The 25357-nt window shown below is 37.7% G+C and overlaps 2 protein-coding genes across 4 annotated transcripts in view; one reads left to right on the forward strand and one right to left on the reverse strand.

The window, feature by feature from the left end:
* The window catches only part of ACOX3 (acyl-CoA oxidase 3, pristanoyl), a 34603-nt gene extending 22502 nt beyond the window's left edge, over positions 1-12101 (reverse strand). For 2 of the 3 annotated variants that reach the window (XM_031588328.2, XM_090139713.1), the window contains exons 1-7: positions 12016-12101; positions 6755-6938; positions 4558-4791; positions 3409-3480; positions 2125-2214; positions 1366-1509; positions 581-669 (exon numbers count right to left, since the gene is read on the reverse strand). In XM_031588328.2, the coding sequence (XP_031444188.2) occupies positions 581-669; positions 1366-1509; positions 2125-2214; positions 3409-3480; positions 4558-4791; positions 6755-6922 (797 nt within the window). In that variant the 5' untranslated portion in view covers positions 6923-6938; positions 12016-12101. Of the gene's footprint in view, positions 1-580; positions 670-1365; positions 1510-2124; positions 2215-3408; positions 3481-4557; positions 4792-6754; positions 6939-12015 lie in introns of those variants that run through there. The other variant, XM_090139714.1, reaches the window with a different exon arrangement.
* On the forward strand, positions 12053-23991 carry TRMT44 (tRNA methyltransferase 44 homolog). The gene is made up of 11 exons (XM_031588327.2): positions 12053-12470; positions 13700-13817; positions 14664-14883; positions 15888-15956; positions 17507-17614; positions 18754-18825; positions 20046-20152; positions 20663-20846; positions 21396-21780; positions 22977-23093; positions 23533-23991. Exons 1-11 carry the CDS (start codon positions 12101-12103, stop codon positions 23763-23765), a joined length of 1983 nt encoding a protein of 660 aa, XP_031444187.2. The 5' UTR covers positions 12053-12100; the 3' UTR covers positions 23766-23991.
* Positions 23992-25357: the final 1366 nt, after the last annotated feature.

Raw genomic sequence — 25357 nt, forward strand, 5'->3', positions numbered from 1 at the left:
CTGCAGTGGACAGGATTGGTCCAGGAACCCTGTGATTAAGACAGCTAATAGATCTTTGACTCAGGTTTAAGATTCTGCCTTGCTGGGTCAGACTAATCTAATATCTTTACTAACAATAAACCTTGCCTGTGGACCTCCATTATCCTTGCTGTGGGCTGGAAATCAACATTCAAGATAACTGAGAGCTTACAACTGGATGAATTTAAAGGCTGACATACTTTAGTTCATAACTTCATGGTTTTATTTCAGTATTATTGTCGCAGACTATGACTGTAAGACTGCCTGGGGACATTCCCAGAGCTATCAGCAGCACTTTAGATTCTAAAAAGTAAATGAAATGAAAAATCTGAAGTTGCAGGAATAGAAAATACTGAATTTCAATGTTCTTCAGAATTGCTATGTGCGAATATATATATATGTATGTATATACATATGTAACTTAAATAAGAACAAATTAAAGCCACTAGCTACTCCAGCTCTTTCACAATCTCAGAAGTACAGACAGAAATGACACAGGATATTTGCACCACTACACATGATATACTGTAGAGTGCTTCCTCATACAAATGGATTGACTTACCCATTATCCAACCCATTCTGCCCAATTTTCTTCCCTATGTCACCAACCATCACACCTGGCATTGGTAGGAGACTTTTCGTATCTCGAATCTGTATAGAAATGGAAGAAAATATTGTTTCAGTTTAAAACAATGAAAGTTCTTGATTAAACTTTTCAAATAGTGAAAATATTTCCAACTTGTATTTTTTTACTAACATTAAAGGAGGCTCTTTGTTTTTCCAAGTACATAATCCTGGATTTAAATCACACTTACATATCCTTTCATTTGGGGTATAGATCCCATAATAAAAATTACTTAGGCCAATTAAACTACTGTGTTAAATAAACTTTAACATGGATTGAACAAGAACTGAAACCTCATTTAGGTATTAAAAAATATAAAAGGAACCAAAAAAACTTGTGTAGAATGTTCAACTTTTGAGCTATTCCCTGATTTTGTAGTAAACTCTGTTCAGTCTATTTTACTGTTCACAACTTTTTAACTTTTCACCTTAAGCCAAGAGTTTTAGGACTTCATATAGCATTGATTATTTTAATTGTATTGGTAGTGTGATAATCTCTTAATTATTCTGTATTTTCCAACTGCATAAAATTGACATAAAATTGGCTGTACAATCACCACAAAAATACAGTGAACATTTAAGCACTTGCTACGTTTGTAATAAATGTTGAAGGCATTACTTAAAGTAAATGCTGGTCAGACATAAAAAACAGTACTACCAATAAATCTTTGAGATCCTTCAGCCCCACAAAAAGACAAAAGATTAACCATGTTTCTATCCTACCTGTACAAGAAAGGAATGTAATCCTTGGCATTGTCCATCAGGAGTGTAGAGTTGGGCATACACAACTGCATGCGTGGCATGTTTCCCCATATTACCAACCCAGAACTTTGCAGCTTCAAAGTCAGGAGAATTGATGATAAATTCCTGTAGCCACAAAATAAAGAGGAGCAAAATGATCAAAATGACAAAAGCTACTGAGTTCTTCTTCATGATGAAGATAATGTTTTGAAAACATCCATGGACTATCTAGTTTTCATTCTGTCCTGTGCCCTAGTAGCTGAGATCTCTCTTGCAGGAGAGAATACATGTGGCTAAGAAAAATTTAGAGCAGAAGTAGTTCATGACTTGATCATAAGGCCTAAATTTCAGCCTCTGAATTGCCTCCGTAAGTAGTTATCATAGTAAAGCAAAGTGATGGATTCTGAAGCATTCCCTGGGTCTGGGTTAAGTTGAGCTGAGTCCACACTGTGTTGCAATCTGCACAGGGACCATCTCCTTCTTACGCAGTTTTCTCTGGAGAGGAAGCTTGCTTAACAGTGTGAAAGGCAGTGTATTTCCCAGTTTGGACAACTAGGGGACCAGGAACAGCATCTATTCTGTAGAATATATGTATCCTGAAATGTAGACATAGCTTTAACATTCCAATTTTTAAAATCCAAGTACTGTGTTTTCTGAATGTAAAAAACCAAACCAAACCAAAAAAACAACTAACCTCAGATAAACAGCATTGAGCACTACTACTGTGCAGCAACAACCAACCTGAGTGTTATGATCAAATGTGGCAGTGGTCCGTATGCCTTTGGTATTTGTTCCATGGCTGAGTTCAGTAAGAGCAAAACATCCAAAAATCTAAATAAAGAGATACAAGGTATAATTCAAGACTAGTTAATTAGGGCAATTAAAACCATAAAATTTGCAAATGATTGCAAATTCAACTGTTAGATTGTAACTTACATTGCAAAGAAGCCAATCAGATACAATCCTAAGGGTGGGAGTACCTACGCAGCCTGCAATAAGGTAAAAGATTTTTTTCCTTTGCTGATGGCTGACTTATTTAGACAGGCATAGATGGACAATTTTCAGGTCTGGGCTGAGAGAAATATTGTGCAGTGAAAATGGGTGTTTGCTTTCATTACAAACAGTTTTCATTTTTGAAGTCAAGGGAAAAGTAGAATGAAGCTGTTTACTTTTACAAAGGCAAGTAGTCTAAATTATTAGCAGGGGTTAAATTTGTATCATATCCATATATGCATACACTTGATTTTCTTTACTGTTTGGGCTTAAAGCCACAATGAATTGTGCATCCCTTTATCCTAGACTGGTTTGGCCCACAGTGTATATACAAAGTTATAAACTTTGGAAAACATCGAAAAATAAAAAATGTAGAAGTAGGCTGCTGTTTATGAGCTGAAAGATAATTTCAGAAGATTAAATAAGCAAAGAAGGTGAATGGCTGACAAAAAAAAAAGATAAGAAAGGTCATAATAGAAGAAGCACGAAGCTCAGTTTGACTGCACTCAATTGTGTACCTTGCATAGGCCTGAGGATCATCAAGCCAGTGAATGCTGACTGGCATGCTGCTTAGGATTGGCCCTTTCTGTATCAGACAGGATTCACTTACTGTGCATGGCACTTGGTTCTAGCTCGCTTTTGGACTCTGTGTGGTGTTTCTATGGCATTAAGAAATTAATATTTTCCAGTTTATTGCATTGCTATTGAATATTTCTAGCATCTCACCAAGGATACGTGCTGCACAGTGTATGATGCAGATGTGGGAGTGTCTAAGCATAAAACTTGCTATGATATTATTAAAAGACTGTGAGGGGGAAGGAGCAAAACTGGCATAGTGTTATCTATATTGTCTTTTGGGAGAAGTCTCCAAATTCTGTCTGCATGTTAACTTGGATAGACTAAAACAGATTCAGATTACTTTGTTAGTTATTGGCAACTAGGTACCTATACAGATCAAAAATATTGCAAAGATGCATTGAGTGCCATGTTATGAAAATACCCAGTTCTTAAAAGCTGTCAAAAGAAATTTACCTCCATGTTATAAATTTTCTTCACAAAGTCTGCAAACCTTTTTGAAGCACTCAAAACTGTACCTCCAAATACCTGTAAATACAGAAAATACTGAATGAAATGAGTGACCTCATGATGGAAAACACAAATGTATAAGCATAAGAATTTGTAGTAGTGATGTGCATTAAAGAGATCAGGTAAAGTAGGATGCCAAGTAGAAAACTACTACTTGGACTATACCATGAGAAGGTAAGTCAGGACTTGATCTTTTCCTAGCCTCTTTACTGAGGAAATAACACTAACAAGTGAGAGCAAAGACTAAATGTTGTTTTATTGGGATAAAAAGACTATTGTTGCAGTAGCAAATTTTCACTGTTCAAATCTGATCAAGCCTTCACTGCAAACTCTTAAAAATGCTTTGTGAGCTCACTTTCCACTTGTGCATGTGGATATCTTTTTGAATAAAGTAAAACTTTAAGAATATTCTAGTTTGCTGGGAACTGAAGGTATTTGATTCATGACCAGACAAGAATATTGTTTTTAGAGATACCTTCAGTTTACAAGATGAATGTTCATATAGCAAAATTGTAAATCCCAGACCTCTCCTGCCCTGCAGTGAGTGTTAATAATTCAGCTAATATTATTTGAATAGCCATGTTAAGTATTCTTTCTAAGAGACTAATCTAGGGAGGAACTGATGAACAGAACCCCATCCACTGATGCCAGTGATCATCTTTACACAGATTTCTGTTATTTCTGTATTCTGCCCTGAATCAACACACCAGGGTCTGAGGCAAGGAAGACAACTGTATATGGAGTTGTAGTAAAGACACAGCCACCAAATAGGGCCCATAAAATCTAGTTCTTTTCGCTGCTACTGCCTAGAGGAGAGAGAAGGGACAAAAGAAGGTGGAACTGAAGACGGCAAAATAGTAGCTGTGCCCATGCTGTTCCATTCACCAGTCAAGATTCCAACTGAGAACTAGCTGACAAAGATCTACTAAAGTTACCCCCCAGATCTCTTGAGTCCTCTAAAAAGCCAAACTGAATTTGATTATTGAAAACAATGGGCTGGGAAAAGATATTGTTTTAATAAAATAGGCAGAAAAGCAACTGAACAAACAAGAGTGTTACAAGATACTTCAAAAATATTTTTACAGCTGTACTTACACCACAGTGTAAGAAAAATTGGAGACATGGAGACCAATCATACATTCCTATACAGATAACCAAATTCAATATCTTCAATGGGTTCTCTATGATCTCTTGCTGAGTAAGAAAATCATATTCAAAGAGTCTTTTACAGCGTAGGAATGTCAGCTCCTGATACTTCTCACGGCTCAATTCTTCTCCAGCATGATGTGCAAAGACAGGATCACTTTCTAGAGCAGAGAAGATTCTGTTCTTGAGGAAGGAAAAACAATGGTTTGAGAATGTTAATACAAAAGAATTAACAAAACAGGTTAATGCTGATCTAGAATAATACCAGGCCTTAAGCTACAATGGTTTGATTTAAGTTTATAAAGCAAAACGCTCACAGAATTGAAATTGTTAAAATTGTCTATCATTATAGATGCAGTTCATGAAGCTCAACATTATAAAAGCTCCTTTGTCATTACATAATAAGTGTGGGACTGATTCACTCTGACTGTAAGAGAATGGTTTGGTAAAAGTTACCTGCTTTTTATAGTTGCTTCATTATTTCACTAAATAGGCCTCTAAAGGGCACTTGTACTTAGGTTTAGTACAAAAACTTCCAGAGGTAGCATTTAATTATAAATATGTCATAATGGTAAAGGCACTAGGCTACCACAACTGTTCTGCTCCCAGGTGAAAGCAGAAATGTACTCCCTTTAACAGAATCATCATATGTACCCATTTTATATGGATGTACAACTTTCAAAGTTTTAATTTTTATCTTTTTTTTTTTCTTAGATAGAATCATAAAATCACATAATTATTTGGTTTAGAAGATCATCTAGTTCCAACCCCCCTTTCCATGGGCAGGGACACCAGAGCAGGCTGCACAGGGCCATCCAACCAGGCCTTGATGGGTCAAGGGATGGGGCATCCATACCTTCTCCAGGCAGTTTGTTCCAGTGCCTTACCACCCTCATAATAAACAATTTCTTCCTAGTATCTAATCTAAATTTACTCTCCATTTCAAAACAATACCCCTTGTTCTATTACTACATGCCTTTGTAAAAAGAATCTCTCCAATTTTCTTGTAGGCACCCCTTATGTATTGAAAAGTTGCTATAATGTCTTCCTGGAGTCTTCTCCAGGCTGGACAACTCCCTCAGACTCTTCAGTGGAGATCCCTCATCATCTCCATGGCTCTGCTATGGACCTGCTCCAACAGGTCCATGTGCCCTTATACTGGGGGCCCTAGAACTGAACGTAGTACTTCAGGTGGGTGCTCACAAGAATAAGCTACGGTGTATTTTTTACCTCAGAACTCTTTGTCTTGAAGATATCCATATATTTTTAATTGTCTTTTGTGTCATTTTGGAAACTTCCTTTGGTAAAATCTTGAAAAACAATTAAACCTTTCCTATTTTCTGAGGAGGATGTTACAGTAAAAAAGAAGAATAAGAGAAGATTCCCCATGTTCTTCTTTGAAAGTTAGGGTCATTCCATCTCCCCATGTTAATAATTTGCCCATATGGTTCTGAAACTCCCTCAGACACAGAGCAGTTGCTTTTTTGCACATTCTTTTAAGTGTACCAGTTAGATGCAGAACAATGCCTCTGGTTCTCCTTAAAGTATTTTAATAATTATGATGAACCCACAAGATTAGCTTAAATTCACAAAATGCTGTATCACTATCAAAATGTTCGTTCTGTCTCCTTCTCCATCTCCCAAGTCATGCATTCTCACACCCTCTTTTGTGTTGCAATTAATCTTTTTTTTTAGTAGGGGTAGCTTTCATTCAGTTAGGCAAGCATAACTATCCAACATACACCACATAAGCATTATTGCAAACACAAAGACAGTAGGAACTTATGTCAGGTCAAAGAATGACAGAAATGATATGTTTAGTAGTGGGATATACTCAGATGAGTTTAAGTAAATTGTAAAGCCAGAAGATATATGATTTAATGCCTGTCATGAAGAAACATGGTAAATACAGATTCCTCTCAGCTTGAAAAGGACCAGGAAGTTCTGTAATGCTGCACCTGGTCGTGCCTTATTAGATAGCAATGTATTGCTTAGAAATTCAGTTCTGTTCTGAAAAACAGATGTGCAAAAATAATTTCTTCATGCCCCATATCTAAAGACTATTATTAAATACTCTGTGTTTGAGAATCATGTATTTGCTTCTCTAAGTCCAAGATTAAAAATGCTTACTGTCTTGCTTGCTTACCTTTAGCCGGATGATATCTTCACCATCGAGGAACACCGCCATCTCTTTCCAGTTGAAGGAAGCTTTCTTTCTATATTTGGAGAGAGGCCCCTTCGGGAAATCTGGTAGCAAAGTATTCCAGGAACTTTGGTTGCCAGTGGTTTCTTTCACACTCAGTGTGGGTGCCATTGTTAGTCAAACTGTTCTGCAACAAAGAAAATCTACTTTATGCACTGAAGTACTGCAGATTAAGAAATCAGAAGGGTTGTTAATTAAACCCACAGACTTGTTCTGTGGTGTGTGAGTAAAGCAGTGCAGAGCCAACTAAAAGCTTGGCTGTCCATTTTTCTAATCCAGTTGCCTTGGCATAAACTAAGGAAAAAATGCCTTTGATCAAATGTAAATGAATTACATAGTCTTTGTTATTAAAATATGATCTAAACCTTTTAAATACAATTTAAAACAATATAAAGCAGGAACAGCACTAGTTAATATTCTGTATTAAGAAAGGGGTGATCCAGAGAAGATAATAGGATGTTTCAAATAACATAATTTAAGTGATTAAGCCACCTCACTTCTACCTGAACTGTAAAATAAAATAAAAAAGCACACAAACATGCACAACAAGACTGTGTTCAAATACAGGAAATGCCAATATTATCCTCACTGTACTAGTTAACATTTAAACAATTATTGGTTATGTGTTAAGATTTGTTTTTGAATAACTTAAATGATGAGCTGCTGTTCACATATTAAGACAAGTCAGAAGACTTCAGAGAACTGGCAGGAACTCCGCCCTTATCTTCCACTGGCTGAATATATTAATAAAAAAACTGGCTAATAACGTTATGTTCACCAACTGCAAGAAACAAACTCCTGTAAAATTCTGCATCTTTGCATTTCCTTCATCTGAGTGAAGTCAGTAAGTATGAAAGCAAACTTCCCAATCCCACAAGATATTTATTCAGGAATTGTCATAATCATTTACTTTCACACATCTGCAAAGTTCTCAAAAAAATAATCTTTTGACATTAAGGCTTTTTTTTGGTGTTGTTTTCTTTCTTTTCCAACTTGGCAATATGACCTATTTTGCAATATAAGCTAAATTTTTCATGCTTTCAGGAAACACAATAGAATTTTCCCACTATCTAAAATCTGTACAAAGACTTTGGTTCTTCCCAAATCTTCCCAAGGATGCTTCCAAATAGTTGAGCAATATCCTAACACAACAAAATCATGATTTTGCACTTCTGTTTTGCCAAAATGGGATAGACTCTGAGACGACAAAGAAATTTTTTGAGTGATATACTTCAAATGACTGTATAATGATTTCTGGATATGACAGATACCACAACATAAACTGGAAGCATTTTCAGATCAGCGTAGAAAAGTTACAGCTGAATTATGCAAATATATACTGACTGATTTTAAATGAAGCTTTCAAATTTCGTTTACAAAATTTGTTGAATCCTATTTATTAAGACGGATAATTTACAGTATTTTTTTCTCGACACCATTATATTCTCTGGAAAAAAGAACTCAGTTTTCTGCAGCTGGAATTCAGTCTTGACAGATCAAGACTTAAGTTCCAGATTTTCTTTAATGATTAATTTTCTGATTATAGAAATGGCAACAGTTTATTGAATGAGACTGCTCTCAGAGCAGAATACTGTTATTGCAGGTATCAATCCATACTTTGATCTGTGAATTTCTGCAGAGATTTGCAGATAAATTGCATTTGTGTATTAATATATACTGTTGATGTTAATAATTCTCCCAAAGAGCTATTAAGAAAAGACTACAGAAGGATGACTCTTATCAGGCATAATGATACTGTGAAAGCACAAAGCAAATAATCAAGTGGGTCAGCATGGGGGGAACACAGTGCTTAGGTTCATTTTTCTCCTTTTTCTTTCCTTAACTTTTAACTTCTCATTCTGCATTTTAGTGGTTTTGCTTTCTAACCTTTTTAGTCCACCTTTCCACTACAAATTTATTTCTGAATTCTCTTATTCTGTGCTGACTTGGCCTCAATCCCTTGCAGTTGTGATCAAAAGCAGCAAGGTCCAAAAATTCTGATGCCATTTTCCTGTACCTTTGTGGGCCATAATATTTCTCCACTGTGTTGCAAAACTTCACAAAATCAGCAGCACTTCATTATTAGTAGGTGCAACCTACAGTGTTTTGGAAGAAAAGCTGAACCTCAGTTTGTAATAACCAGATCCAAAGTGCAAAGACGCAGTGCTCCCTGCTGCTACCTGCTCACATCACGTTCGGCAATTTCTCTCCCTCACTCAGATGGCAGAGGTTTGTGACAGGCATCAAAGAGGCATCAGTACCCAAGTAGGGGAATGGGAGGTGGCAAGAACAGGGAGCCTGGCTAGAAGCAGCAATTCCCAAAGCCATTGGGAGGACATCTGGACCCAGGGCTGGCCAAGGGGCTCAGCTAGGCCTATTGAAATGTACTAAACATAAAGAAACAGCTAATTTGGCATTCTACTTTTTTCTGTCATGCATTTTCTTTATCATCTTGGTATTCCTCTTTCATCCATTTCGTTTCTTTCAACCTACTAAAAACAGGATAATAACGCAGCAGAGGAAGACTACAGGACAGTATTTCCATGTGCAACTTCCAGATGGGTTCTGGGTGCAGTTCCAGTGATGAGATGTGTAGTGGAAAAGCTAAGTCACAGCTTGAATCAGTGACTGAGCACCTGATCGGAAGGCAGGGCCAAGCCAGGGGAGCTCAGGTGCATGCAGTGCATCTAAGTTACCAGAAAGGATGGAGACCAGATTCACCTCTTCCCAGACCTCATTTAAGGATTGGGCCACCCCGCTACTATCACTGTACTTTCCATTGCATTACAAGCTGGAACAAACAAAAACAAACCCAAACAACAAAAAAAACCCACCAAACTTCAGGCACTGGGAAAGAACATTTCAGCCCGATGCTAAACAAACAGACATTCACCTCCTACCAGCAAACAGAAGTGAACTGGAAAGCAGTTAAATCAGGCAGAAGTTCAAGGCTTCTAACTCAGAACAGAGAAAATCTGGCATCAAAACACTGCAGTTTTATTTAAAGGTGTCAAACTTTACTTACATTGCAGATCAGCGAGATTGCTGAAATGCTAAAAATTAAATTAAAAAGATCTGAGCTTTCATGAAAAGGGTCTGCACTGCAAAAAAAAAAAAAAAATTTTTTTCTCTGTCTTCCCACTATGTTTTGATAAAAGTTAGTTCTAAGCAAGCAACCTTAAAATTAATTAGTACATCAAAACTGGCAATTACAATAAGAAATACAGCCAAAGATGACCCCAGAGAATCACCTCCATGCTGCTTTCATCCCCATAGAACTGAGTTCTGCTGACGTTTTGAAATCAGCCTATGGACATGACAGAAAATAACAATATGGATTATTCAGAACTCACTGAAAATTGCTACAGTTTCACACAAAAATGCTGAGTTAAAAAGCTTTTTTATCTGGAAGTTAATAATCTGTAAGTATTAAAGCTTATGACTAGACAATCCTATTTGGAGTTTCAGTTGTAGAATCTCTATTTGAACTGCCAAAATTCAGGGCAGATGACTTGATTTTTTTGGTTGAAGTGCAAAATAATGATTGCAGGAAGAGGTACTTTTTAATACCGAAGTGTGCTGAGATGTGCTTCCTCGAACAGAAGGAGTCAGAAAAGCATTTCTATAATGAGGTACTGCAATCAGCGTAAGTTGAACCTTATACAGAATCATACAGTCATTCAGGCTGGAAGGGACCAAAACATCATCCAGTTGCAATCCCAGTGCCATGGTAGAGCTACTAGCCACCAGATCAGGCTGCCCAGGACCCCATCCAACCGTCCATGAGCACCTCCAGAGATGGGGCTTCTCACAGCTTCTCAGGGCAGCCCGTGCCTGTACTTTACCACCTCGAGTAAAGAATTGCTTTGTAACATCAAACCATCTAACCTTGCCCAGGTGGCTAAGAAGGCCAATGGCATCCTGGCTTGTATCACAACAATTGTATCCACAACTCCCTGAAAGGAGGTGGTGGCAAAGTGGGGACTGGCCTCTTTTCCCATTGAACTAGCAATAGGACTAGAACGAATGGCCTTAAGTTGCACCAGGGAGATTTAGGTTGGACTTTAGGAAATACTCTCTCCAAGAGAGTAGTTAGGTGCACGAATGGGCTGCCCAGGGAGGTGGTGGAGTCACTGTCCCTGGTGGTGTTCAAGAAACATTCAGATGTTGTACTAAGGGGCATGGTTTAATGGGAAATATTGGTGGCAGGTGGATGGTTGGACTGGACGATCTCGGTGGTCTTTTCCAATGTTGGTGATTCTATGACTATCTCCCCTCTTCTAGTTTAATGCTATTCCACTTTGTCCTATCACTATCAGACAGTGCAAAAAGCTGATTCCAGTCCTGCTTGCAAGTTCCCTTCAACTACTATACTAGAAGGCAGGAAAGAGCTCTCCCTGGAGCCTTCTTTTCTCCAAACTAAACAAGCCCAAATTCCTCAACCTTTGTTTAGAAGAGAGTTGCTCCAGCCCTCTGATCATCTTTGTGCACCTCCTCTGCACCCACTCCAACAGCTCCACATCTTTATTGTGCTGGTTGCCCCTGGCCTGGACGCAGTACTCAGATAAACCTCACAAGAGCAAAGTAGAGACAATCTTTCTGCCCTGCTAGACTCTCCCTTTTTGACTCAGCACAGTATACCACTGGCCTTCCAGGCTGCAAGAGCACACTGCCAGCTTTTTGCTCATCAGAACCCCTAAGTCATTCCTTGCAGGGCTGCTCTCAATGACTGCTTCTCCCAGTCTGTACTTGTATTTGGGACTGCCCTGACCCAGGTGCAAGGAATTGCACATTGCCTTGTTGAATCTCATTAGGTTCACACCGGACCACTTTTTAAGCTGTCCAGGTCCCTCTGGCTGGCCTCCTTTCCATCTATGGTGCCAACTGCACCATTCAATTCACCACCAGCAACAAACCTGCTCAGGGTACGTTCAATTCCGTCACCCATGTCATTGTTAAAGATGTCAAAGCGCACCGGTCCCAAGATGGACCGCTGGGAAACACTGCTCGGCCTCCACTTACACACAGAGCCACTGACCACGACTCTCTGGCTGCGACCACCCGACCAAACCCTTTCTCCACCTAATAGCATCTCCCGCATCTCTCCAATTAAGAGGTGAGGTTTGGCAGGACCACGCCAAACACCTCGCACAAGTCCAGCCGACTGACAGCTAATTACAGGAGTGCACGGACGCGCCGTTTACCTCCGCTCGCCGCCGTCTCCGCCTGGGGAAGTGACGGCAGCAGCCTGCGACGCTCCGCCTCCTCCTCCTCCTCCTCCTGCCGGCCATGGTGCTGCTGCGTACGGCGGCGGTGCGGGGCGGCGGTGCGGTGCTGCCCCGCGGCTTCTGGGCGGCGGTGCGCGTGTGGCTGGAGAAGCCGCAGGTGGCCAACAGGCGGCTGTGCGGCGCCGCCGTCGAGGCGGAGGGCGCGGTGCTGCTCGGGGAGGACGGAGATACGTCTCTCCACCTCGGGAGCGGCGAGGAGCCGGCGGAGGCTGCGGAGCTTGGCCGGCTCTGGAGGGAGGTGCGCGGGGAGCTGCTGCCTTTCCTCGCGGCCGGGCCAGGTCGGGAGCTGCGTGCTGTGCTGAGAGCTCTGCTGCCCCGGGCGCGGCCCGCAGGGCTTCTCGCCCCGCCGGTGAAGGAGCTGGTGGTGCAAGGTGACTTGTTCGGGCGTTTGTGTTCTGTCGTGGGGCTGCACCGGCACTGAGTGGCGACGGGACAAGGGGAAATGGCCACAAACCGAAGCACAGGAAGTCTGGACTTTTGGAAACCGTTGGTGTTTTGGTTATTTTACCGATATAGTATTGTAATTTTGGAGATTTGCAGTTTTTAGAGTGTTTTGATGTTAGCAGACAGTTTTCAGAATAGGAAACATCATTCTAAAGAAATCCCCCTGGATAAATAGAAGCTAAAAACACTACACTAGTACTACTCAAAAAACTACTACTGCAACTAGTGTGTAAAGCAATAATGGATATATTTTGTATGCTGTGTGGCACAGCGTAAATTCCATTAGAGTTATCTCTAGGAACAAAACAGGGAATAAATTAAGATGCTAAGCATTAAGATGTAGCATGTGAGCACTAGGTTGTGTCATGTCAGTTGTGTTTTGCTGCCATCTCCTTTGTTTTTATTGGTTGTTTCAAAAGGCACTGTGTTCTTCCTTGTGTAGGAGTTAATTGTATAGGTTGTGTTAGGAAATGAAATGTGACAGAAGTTCCAGAAAAACTTCTTGAAATATGGTAGAGGTACTGAGGGGCATGGCCATCTATTAGTCTGCTTATCTCAGCACTTCCTAAGTCTGTAAGTTTTGGAACTCTGTCCACAGGCATAAGCATTTTATTCCACAGATGAGAGATCAGTAGTGTGAACATCACTTTAAATGTTACGTAATGGAACTTTACTTAAAAACAGACCTTCTCAGGCAGTCCAGAACAAAATTGTTGCTGATAGTATATCTCATTACTTGATAACATTGCACTGATAGTTTGCCTAATGTTAGAGTGATACATACAATCATATAATCACAGAATGGCTTGGGTTGGAAGGGACCTCAGGGATCATCAAGGTCCATCCCCCCTGCTGCAGGCAGGGCCACCAACCTCCACATTTAGCACTAGATCAGGCTGCCCAGGACCCCATCCAACCTGGCCTTGAACACCTCCAGGAACAGAGCATCCCCAGCCTCAGTGGGATGTTATGCCTCTGTTAATTTGAAATGTACATCCCAGAACTCCAGATTTATTGTGTGGTAGGAGAAAGTAGCAATAAAGCGTTGTCCTCAATAGTTTGCAGTTAATATAGCAAGGAAATGAGTTTATTTTTTGTACTGGACAAGGTAGTTTGTACTATGGACTAACATATTGCTGTTTACATATATTTTCAGATGTTTGCAATGGAACTGTAACCTTCCTGCCTTTGGAGGAAAACAGTGAAGGAAAATACCAAATTAAAAAATGCAATATATATCAAATTCAACTTACACACGTAAGAGATGAGGAATGGTAAGTGCTGCAAGTGAAAGGAAATCCTGAATTATTGTGAGGATCACATCTTATTTTAATATTGATATCCAGATTTCATAATTTGGTTTTCATAATTTGTGTAATTAATAAATGACTACTGGTGTGATCTGAGTGCATGGTGTTCTGTTAAACACAAAATACTAAAATCAACGTAAAAAATATTTTTCAATTTTAAATTTATATATTTATTCTGTGTGTAGCGTTTTCTTGTTGGGAGGAGCTGGCTATATCTGTGATGGATGTCAGGTTCTGTACGTCTTAGTAAGGTCGAAATACAGTTAGAAATTGCTGTTTGGAAACAGCGAAGTTTCAGACATTAAAATTTGCAGGCTGTTCCCGCTTGGTCCTGAGTGTTGAGGGTATGGTTGTTCCTGCTGACACTCATATAGCGTAGGAAATACAACTAGATTTAAAAATCAGGTAATAATGAAATGTCTCAAGTGATGTATTTACCTCCTAATTCTTTAAAATGTTTTTGTTAATTACCCACTATTACTTGTCACTGTTTGGATTATCGTGGTAAATCAGGTTGTGTGTCATATTCAAGTCCCTAGTCATCATAGTATGGTTAGCACAGCTTCTCATACAGTACTTAAATTAGCATGTGATGAGCTGTCAAACACACCCAGGGAATACTGTTCCATTATTCAGTAACTTTCCTATTTTCTTTGTGTTTGATGTTTTTCCTTATTCCTCAGTCTACTCTTATACCTTTATTTGATCTTCTGATTTTTTTCTACTTAATTATTATTATTTTTTTTCCACTTGAGGTAATGAAATATAAGTAAACTCTACTTCATTAAAGTTTTTATTTTATTTTTTAAGGTCTGTGTCTATTATAGTTCCATCTTCAAAAGATTGGTTTTCAGATGGAATAACATACCCCAAACTATCATGGCTTGGAGATGTACTTTTGTCCAAACTGGCTAAGTGGTCTGTGGAGCAAAAATGCAGTGAGTTCAGAAGTACGCTGTCACTCATTCCTGTAGCAAAATACAGCAAGGTTTATCAAGACCTTAAAGAAAAATACAAGGAGATGGTAAAGGTAAGTTAGCTGACAAATGTGACCTCATTCTTTCTTGTCACTGCTTTTTGTTGTTGTTTCTTGTCTTATCACTATCACTATTTGTTTTAAAGTAATTTACTTGAATTGTATGCAGTATAATTTGTTGTGTTGTTTTTTTCATCTTTTACTGTGTATGTAAAGGAAAAAAAAAATTCATAGTATTTGGAAGAACTAAACTGGAAAAGCAAAATTTTGAGCCATATTTGCACTAAATATCATGTGGAGTTAGGCATTTACCATAACACTGCCTTCATGTAAGGAGATAGCAGCAGATCAGTGGATAGAAATACTAAGTCATTTTCACAATTAAGCATAAATATGGTATGTCCTTCGAAGCCTCAAGGGGTCAGGAAGCACCAATAGTTAGTAAGTAGGCTAAACATTTACTGCTCTATTTAAGGTAGGTGCATGGATATATCTGTCTGAGTCAAGCAGTGTTTTTTATCTTGGAAACACCTAAAAATGATTACAATCTTAAATGTTGTATGGCATAATTTGGTAGAGTCCAAAGTCTAGCTACAAATGAAGAAATTGGTAAATGATCTTGTAAAACATCAAGAACAGAACAGTGTTCTGTTGTGCCAGGGTAATTCTATGTTTTGAAAATAAATTTATGAATACTAATATTATTGATGTGTTTAATAGGAATAATATTAGTATTTTTGCTGTAAGAATTAGAATAAGCAAAATGATGCATACTCTAATGAACAGGTACAGCAGTTTACTTCAGAGCCTTAAAATTCTTGGAAACTGTAATTCTTGGAAACTTTACTGGTTGAACAATAGCAGACTTTTTTTTTTATGCAGTTTCCTGTGAATCACAAAACCTTGCAGTTCGTATTTGTTTTCTGTCCATATTTTGATCAGGTTAAAATACAAAACTTGCTAAGTGCAGAATCCTGCTAAAGAGCTCTGATATTCATCTTTAACTGAGCACTTTTTGAAGTATTTAAAATGATTTTATTTTTATTTTTCCTCTGAAGGTATGGCCTGAAGTGACGGATCCTGAGAAGTTTGTTTATGAAGATGTTGCCATTGCCACTTATTTGCTGGTAAGGAGCTATTTTGTTTAATAACGACAGAATCATGGGATGGTTTGGGTTGGAAATGAGCTTGAAGACCATCTGGTCCCAGCCCGATTCCACAGGCAGGGACACCTCCTGCTGGACCAGGTTACTCAGAGCCTCATCCAGCCTGTCCTGGGGATGGGCATCTACAGCTCCTCTGGACAACCTGTTCCAGTGCCTGACTGCTCTCATTGTAAAGAATTTATTCCAATTACCTCATATAAATCTACCCTATTTTAGTTTAAAGCTGTTATCTCTTGTCCTATCACTACACTTTCTAATACAGGAAAGATGGGGAGGGACTCTTAAGTCCCTTTAATATACTGGAGAACTCTGTAAGGCCTCCTTGGAGTCTTCCCTAGGGTAAAGAACCTCAGTTCTCCCAGCCTGTTTCATCTAATATTTACAAGCTTCTGTTTTCTAACAGAAGAAGCTTTCTGAAGAAAATCAGTATTTTCATTTTGTAGTTGTTGCAGTTTTTCAATTGACCTGAAGTTATAACAGGGATACAAAGAAAAAGGAGGGGGTATGATAAAAGGGTATGAGTGTATGCTTGTGGTTGTTTGTTTGTTTTTGATATTTTTGCTTTTGTTCTAATTTAAGCATACAGTCTGGAGTACAAAAGTGCAATGATTGTTACATTTAAAAATTTAAACACAACCTGATGATCTTACGGCTTTTCTGCTACTTTTTCCCCTAGCTAAACTGGCAAATTAATAAGCAGCAATGTACCAAATGTTTATTTCCATAGGTAAATATTCTTGACAATTTTGTTATTCATAGGAAAAATAAAAGGGAAACATTAAGAAGCTACAGAGTACACATTCATCATTGAAGTGGAAAAAGTTTTTGACAGACACAGCAGGAGTCTACTCCAGGTCTTGCAGGCAAACATGCAATTATTAAGATAACAAGTTGAAAATAGCGTAACTGTGTAGGAGTAAGCTCTTATCTACAGATCAGGGACCAGAACTGGGCTGAAAGTTCTGGGATCCCTTAAACTGATTCAGAATTTGTGGCAGCTGACTCTTGCAAAGTAAATGAAAAATTCTTACCAAGTTGGTGGGAAATTGCATGTAGCGGTTTATATCCAGCTGATTATAAAAAACATTTTGGTTTTTATTTTCAGCATTGTCATGAGTTCTTTCTTCTATACAGTAGATATAAGCTCTTCCATAGTATTACTTGCAGATACACTGTTGGAAGTTTGCTTGCTACTTCCCCTTTCTTCTTGATATTAATCTCTTGGGCCATTTGTTTGTATCAGCTTATTTTACCTCTGTGTTCTTTATTAGTTTCTACTTCCAGATGCTCAGAAGTGACTGAAGGTTGCTTAGCACTTAAAAAAAAAAAAAAAAAAAAAAAAAAGCTTGATACTCTAACACATGATCTCCCTGCCTCCACTAGCAGTTCTAGAGTTTGTGGGTTTTTTTTTGTTTGTTTTCTTTCTTCCTCAAGTTGCTTTCTCTGCCTTCTGTCACATCTCCTTTGTCTGTGAGAGTGTAAGTCAAAAAAGCTTTCTTTTCTTGTCTTAGGTTCTCTGGGAAGAAGAGAGAAAGGAAAAAGGATTGGCCAAGAAACAGTCATTTGTAGATCTGGGATGTGGAAATGGTCTGCTGGTGCATATTCTTAGCAATGAAGGGGTAAGTAGAGTGCATTTTAAAATAATGAAAAAATATAATTCAGTATTCTTGTTTCTTTAATCTGGCATGCAAGTAGCCAAAATTCAGTTAGTTCTTGTTATTAGAACAAGGCTTTGTTACTCCCTAGTTACCAAGAAAAAGTCTTAGCAAAGCTTTAGAAACTTTAGATTAATTAGCTGTTTTTATTAGTGCAACGGTTTGTCCTTAAAGCTATTTATCTTTCTGAAGCAGGAAAAAAGGAAGGAAAGAGGGGGGAAAAGGAAAAGTAACAGTATAATTTAATCATGTTGTAAACCTATCAGAAAGAAATGGGTAGTTTTAAAGTAGAGATTCTCTCTTGTATTACTTTTAGAGCAGATTTTTTAAATGAATTTTATTAAAACTGAAGTCTACTCATCAAAGCCTGAAAATGTTTTTGTACATAAAAAGCAGCTGTGAGATTTCATATTTTGAAAGGCCTAACCAATGAGCTTAGTTTCTGGGGGTGTTGCTTTTTTGGCAGCAGCAAAATTCAGATTCTTGAGATACATGTTTTGAAACAAAAGTAGCAAAGAAGCTCTCTGAGATCCAACAAAATTCAGTGCCATTGGGTCTGTCAGTCTCAGAAAATTTCATTTAGAACTTCTGGGAAAACCTAATAAAATTGCAGAGGAAGCATTCATTAAAAAAACCTTGTTCTTGTATGACCAGAAAAATTTGGTCTGATACTGGATGCTGTATTTCCCTGTGGATGTTTCTTTTTTCTACCCCATTGACAATTACATTATTGTCTATCAAAAATTGTCTGAAAGTTTCATGAGACTAATTAGTATTTAATTTGCAGTACATATTACTTCTACACAGGATTCTGAACTTCATATACAGTTACTTAATGAATTTTTTGTTTCTAACTTAATTTCCAGTTATTCCTTTTCTTACCAGCTTGTGCAAGAAAAAGTGTATTTAGACACCAATAAATCACTTCAGTGGTTGGATGGTTGTTCTTCCAGCAAGGACTGTATAGACTAGTGACTTTTGCCTGAAATGAAGCTGTATTTTGTTGTGTGACTGAAGAAGTTAGTGCTAATACATAGATTTGTTTGAGAATTTCTACTAAAAATGGTACTTAAAAATGACACTTTGTTGGTCAAATATTTCAGCACTTAGGTCGAGGAATTGACGTGAGGAGAAGAAAAATATGGGACATGTATGGACCAGAAACTCATTTAGAGGTATTATGCAAATGTATGTAACTTTATTTGCTTGTTCATTGCTTCAGACTGTGTTGATAAAAATACAGTTAAACACAGTGGATTGTAGACAATTGTCTAAAGCATTATATGGCTTTGGTATAGTGCCACCCATACGTACTAGAGGTAGCTATAAGGGAGTATTAATAGAGCAATGCTGTATCATGTTCTTGCATATTTGCAGTTTGCTTATTTTTCAGCTGAAGACGGTGATTTCCTATTACTTGTGCAAACATAACACTAGGAGACAATCCTTGATTTTACTGGAAGTACAATTGCGAACAGCTTTGTTTGCAATGCTGTACTTGATAAAATATGTTAATATCCAAAGTTGTGAATTAACAACAGAGTCACTCTGAGTGTAACTCTGATCTTGTACTGCACTGTGCTGTTTGGAACAAAAGTGCTGAACCTCAAAAGAGGCTCAACAGAAAAGGAGAGAGATGGACCCTTTAGAGCATGTCTAGAGAGAGACTGCAAAAACGAGGACAGGCTGAGAGAGCTGGGGCTGTTCTGCCTGAGAAGAGAATACTCTGGAAAAACCTGAGAGCAGACTTTGGGTGTGTAAAAGGAGGCTGTAAGAAAAAGGGGACAGGCTCTTTAGCAGAGACTGTTGCGACAGGACAAGAAGAAATGGTTTCAAACTAAAAGAGGGGAAATTTAGATTGAATATTGTTTAAAAAACAAAAAACAAAAAAAACCTCCTTATAAGGATGGTGAGGCATTGGCACAGGTTGCCTGGAGAGGTGGTGCATGTGCTGTCCTTGGAGACATGCAAGGTCAGGCTGGACAGGGCTCTGAGTACTCAGTTGTGCTGTTGGTGTCCCTGTTCATTGCAAGGCAGTTGGACTAAATGACCTATAAGGGTGTCTTCCAACTCGTGAGTCTATGGCTTGCTGCTGTATTGGCATTGTGGTAACTGATTGCAATCACAATCTTCAAAAAACTGGAAAGTAAAATCAGTTTAAAGAGGGATTGTATTTAAAGTTCCTCATTCTTGTTTTTATGAGGTTAGGAACAATTTAAGCACAACAGGATTCAGGGAGTAGGACTCTGAAAATACACATAGCAGAAATGAATGTGACAAGTAGCAAGAAATCATAAGTGACATATGATATTTATTTACATATATATTAGTGCTTTATTAACAAATAGAATTAAAGAAACTTTTAATAAAATCTATCTATATATTTTTTTTAAAGGAGTCTTCTATCGTGCCAGGTGACAGTCATCTCTTTCCAGATACTGACTGGCTGATAGGAAACCATTCAGATGAATTAACTCCATGGATACCTGTGATTGCTGCCAGGTATTTGGTGGTCCTAGGGAAGCAGGAGGAGTGGAATTTAATAGAAATATTATTGCCTATGGATGCTTGGTGAAGACTGCTTCTTTTGTAACCCCACCAGCTGTTCTTGCAAGATTTGCTTCTTATGATGGCAATTGATTATTTTTTATGAAGTGTTTCTCTTTTCCTTTGGAAGAACACGAAAGATGTATTTATTTTATCACAGAATTCAGTGTAGCATTCTGCTTTCAAATTTCAAAATTAATTTTGTATTTATTTCTTAGATGTGAAGTTTGTTTAAAAATAAATTAATTGCCTAGAGATTTATTTCTGCAAAGTTGGCACAGTAACTTACTATAGCAAATAATTTACCAATAAATATCCTGAAGTAGTATCATGTAAATATAAATTCTTGAAGCTTTGTCACTTCATAAAACTTTACATCATTGCTATTATCTGATGGGTAATTTCTTAAATTTGTGTGTTCTTGGAAATAACTTTCTGTTTAGCAGTTCATTGTCCTTCTTGTAGGTCTTCCTATTCATGTAGGTACTTTGTGCTGCCATGTTGCTTCTTCAATTTCCATGGAAAATACAGCCGAAGACAAAGCAAGAAGACTCAGTACAGAGAATATCTTGATTTTGTTGCTGAAGTGGGACGTGTCTGTGGTTTTCATGTGGAAGAAGACTGCCTTAGAATTCCATCAACAAAAAGGGTAATTTTGGACTGATGAGTTACAACCTGAAATACAAGAGAGGATGAAATGGTTTATGGTTATTTATTATATACTTCTCTGAAGGATGGGAAACTCTTACACTTTATATTGCTTTAATTTTTCCATATGCCAATATTGGTTACTTGCACTTAGCTTTGTAGGTTTTCTTATCAAGAATTTCAAAGTGAAATGTTTCTGGAGCAGAAAGAGGTGTTCAGCTTTATTTTTTTTAATAATCTGTCAGACTATTTATATTTGGGAGCTGTGTTTGTATGGCAAAATGAGTTATGGCTTGGCTGCTGGATTTTTTCCGTGTCACCAGTATTTAAAAGCTAAAACTGGAAAAAAAAAATAATAAATAAAAAAATAAAATAAAAAAAAAAAAACCCTCAGATGTTAATGAGCATAGGGTTCCAATGGACATCTGGCAGTTAGGTGTAGAAGCCTGTATAAGACATGTTGGTTGTTGAGTGAATACTCTGATATAGGAAATAGACTGTATAAATGCTACAATATAAATAGAAATGTATCTTGTTTCTGCTAAGATAGGTGTGCCTTATTGGAAGAAACAGGATCTATTCACCTACAGAACATTCTTTGATGGATGAGCAGATAACACAGTTTATTCGTAATCGTCAGACCTGTGCTGTGGTTACACGTGACAGAGAAGATGGATTTAATGATAATGATCACTCTGTGTGCAAAGGAGCAAGTTCAGAGCTCCCTGAAAATGTGATGGAGACTGCTACTGGAATTTGGATGCCTGGATTTCAACCCAGAGAAAAAGTAGAACAAACTAGAAATTGTGCTGCCCTCCCTCGGGATTTTGTAGATGGTGTTGTTCTGAATGTGGCAAACTTGCTGTTAAATGCAGTCCCTGCAAAATCATGTTTTAATACGCATGGTGGAAATAAGAATACCTGGAATCAAGGAGGTGAGATAGTCTGTCTAACATTGTTCCATTGCCTTTTGCTTCTGCTGGTGAAGGGTGTATTTTCTGATGAATTTATGGTTGTAAATTTGGCAAGTAAGATAGACTTTAGGAAATACTATGAACAGTGTGTAGGAGCAGTTAGGTTATGACCTTAGCCAATGATTACCTCTTGAAAGAACATGGCCAGCCCTTGGAAGCACAGATGGAAGCCATTCACCTGTGTGACTGGAAGGACCCAGGGTTCACCTTCCCTAACCTCATTTAAGGGCTGGCAGCCACAAGGGAATCATCTCTGCTTGGAGATCACCTCCTTTGGAACATTCAGTGAGCACTGATCCTCAGGAAAGATACTATTCCCCCTTTATCACTGGATTGTAACTGCTGCCTCTTTTGGGTGATCCAGAACTGTTTTAAAGCAACTATATGTACTGCTTCCTATCCTTACAACAGTATTGTAGCAAAGTTTTTGTTTTTGTTTTTTTTGTGGTGTTTTATTTTGCACCCTGAAGTGCAAATAAGGTGCATAAATGTATTTTGAAACTTCTCTCGTTTTTCTTTTACTCGATACTTACATACTAGGACAGAATCAATTAAAAAAAAAAAACCAACAACAAACAACAACAAAGCTGTTGTGTTCAGAAACATAACTTTGCATCTAGATGGAAAGGATTTGAAATATATTTTTGGATAATAACTTGCTATAATTCTCTAAGAAGTGCTTTGAAGTGCCATTTGTTTACAACATAATGAGCAATATTTAGTTGTTTTAGCCTTAGAATGAAAAGAAGTTGCTGTTTATTTTATAAGCGCTCAGTAAGTTCCATTTTCCTGCATCCATTTCATTATTTACTTGCTGTACTTTGTTATATATTGTTGTTATAGAAGTGCCTTTGAGTCATTTTCTTTTTACTACGTTCATATACATGCTTGGCACAGTGAAGATTGTATGTTACTGAAGAGAAAAAAAAAAGGGAGGAGACAAATTCTGACTTTAGCACTGTTGAATGAAAACTGCCATTGTACAGACTACATACATAGAAAATATTTCATATTTGTGATGTTGAAAGCACAGCATTGCTGTAGTACTGATAGGTAATTCTTAGGTTCTGTTCATAAGCAGTAATTTATGCAGAAGTTAGGGTTCACTAGGATTTTAGATATATACATTTTCATAGCTACACTATCATCTATTGCAGAAAGCCTTTCCTTGAAAGAAGTAGCAGAACATTTAAATAAGGAGACTTTAAAGAGGCTGAAAAGTGAATATGGAGGCCTGCAAACACTGCTCAAGAACAATCATCAAGTATTTGAAGGTAAGGAATCAATAGGTCTTTTTTTTGTTTGGCTTGGCTTTTTTTGGTTATCAGTTTTACTCCTCCTATCCAGTTAAACTTGACTGAGAAGTCTAAATTTCAGTCTAGATTCTGAGCATTTTAGTATAAATTATTTTAATGGATTTTGGTAAACAAAAACCCTACCTCTATAAACACCCTCTATGAAGATGCTAAAAAGATGCCTCAGCATGATAGTAAAACATCTCACAGGGAAATAAATTATTTTTCTTTAGATTATCTCTATATTACTTCAGTTTCTTGTGTATTACTTTCTATTTCTGTATAAATGGTACATTTAGTTTTGTCTGAGTGATCCATTTGTTGAAAATATGTTATTTGCTGACTGTCACTATGCATTTTTTCCAGTACGATTCCCATGGCTGTATATTAACAGCTGAATTTCTGTTTTTAATCTTAGTTTTAGATGGGAGAGTTCATATTCGTGACTGGAGAAAAGAGAAGCCGTCAAGGAAAACTAAGCCTGAAGTAAAACGATGCCTTTCAGCTGAAGCATTTAAAACACGTCTCTGTTGGTTTTTCATTCATCATCCTGACGGTTGTTCTTTGCCTTCTGAATCTTGTCCATATGCTCATGGGACTGAGGAGCTAAGACAGTCTGAGACTATTAAAAAGAAAAAACATATACGATGATAAAATGCTGCCACTTATGTTGTAGCTTGTGTACGTGTGTTTGACTGACTTTGGGACTGTTTAGTGCATGAGAACCTGCAAAATTTGGAGGCTTCTCTTCTTGTTCCAATCTATTTTATTTTTCTAGTTAGTTTACAAGTTCTCCTATATTTTACTTTCTGTACCATTGATATGAAAAGATTATAGTAAAATATGTGTATATTTCTGGATTTTGTTTGTTTTTCTTAAAAAAAAAAAAAAACAAAACAAAACCAAAACCAAAAACATACCATTCCTTCTTTCTTTTGTACTGATTCAAAATGATTACTGATTTGACGAAAAACTTTGAGAAATTATGAAGGTTAGAACTTGGAACTGATTACAGGACAAAGAAATCTAGGGCTGAGTGAGTAATGCATCTGAGAATTCTGTAAGAACACACAGAGTCTGAAAAACAAAGGAAGGAAACAATTGAAGACCAAGCAGAGGAATAGTGAAAGATGAAACTGGAAAAATTTTCAGAACAGTTTCAAAGCCGCTTTGTTTACTTCCTTGCCTTTCAGCTAGCAGATTGCAAAGAACTCTCTGAAGTGTCGCGTTCTCCTTCTCTCCTTTTACATTTCTCTTCTGATCCTGGGAAAAGGTAACTAACCTAATAATTGCAGTAGATCGTGTGTTACGTTATCTAATGTGCTGTGTGTGTACAGCTCCCTTGCCTTCCTCTAACAGGGGCAGTGGTTGACTGAGCCTTTCCTAAAGGCTCTGCAATGGCATATACAACATCTTGACTATAACACTAATCAGTACTTTGTTACAAAGATTACAGGGCATAAACATTTTAAAAGAGAGAAACTTTATACTTTGAGGGGTATTTGCATGTAGTTAAGTTGTTGGAATAAGGAAAAGGAGAGTAAGCCATTTAAAGTACAGCTCCCTGGAGTGGGACAGCATAGTAAGATAATATGTAGTTACTGTTGTAATAATTTCTGAAAAATGGTTTGCTTATGAAGGGCATGAGTTAAGAAAAAGACATGGAATGATATATATATATTACTCACATGTAATCAAGTGATGTTGTTGCCTTAGCTTTTGTTTGGCTACATGCAGAGTAAGAAGAGCTCCTTGAGATGCTTATTTACTGGTATATTTGGTGACTCCTCCAGGTGAAGATTTCGTTTCCACATGTAAAAACCAGAAACAGACTTAAAATTATTTTCCAGTTATTGCCATCTTCCCTGATGATTCTTGCTGTGGTACAGTATGCTTGACTAAAAATGTGATTTCCTGAATTAGAATTCACTCACCTGTGCAGGCCTTAAGTCAGATGGATTTGCATTAAGTTGGGGTTCAGAAGCTGAAAAGGATTGTTTTTATTTCCTTTTTTCTGACAAAAGGAGAAAGAAATACATGCCTGACTGACTGAAGTTACAAATACTCATGCTAATACTCTAGTGTTCTAAAACTCTTTTTGTTTATGAAATGCTATGCTAACTAGCATATTAATATATTAATATAGCACATTATTTCCTTTGAATAGACTTTGTGTCCTAAACTCACCAACATATAGATCTGTCTCAAATTCTCAGTCGCTGTTCTCAGTTTGATATCACTGC

Source organism: Phasianus colchicus, chromosome 4 (genome assembly GCF_987193195.1).
Source record: "Phasianus colchicus chromosome 4, bPhaCol1.hap1.1, whole genome shotgun sequence".
Classification (NCBI taxonomy): Eukaryota; Metazoa; Chordata; class Aves; order Galliformes; family Phasianidae; genus Phasianus; species Phasianus colchicus.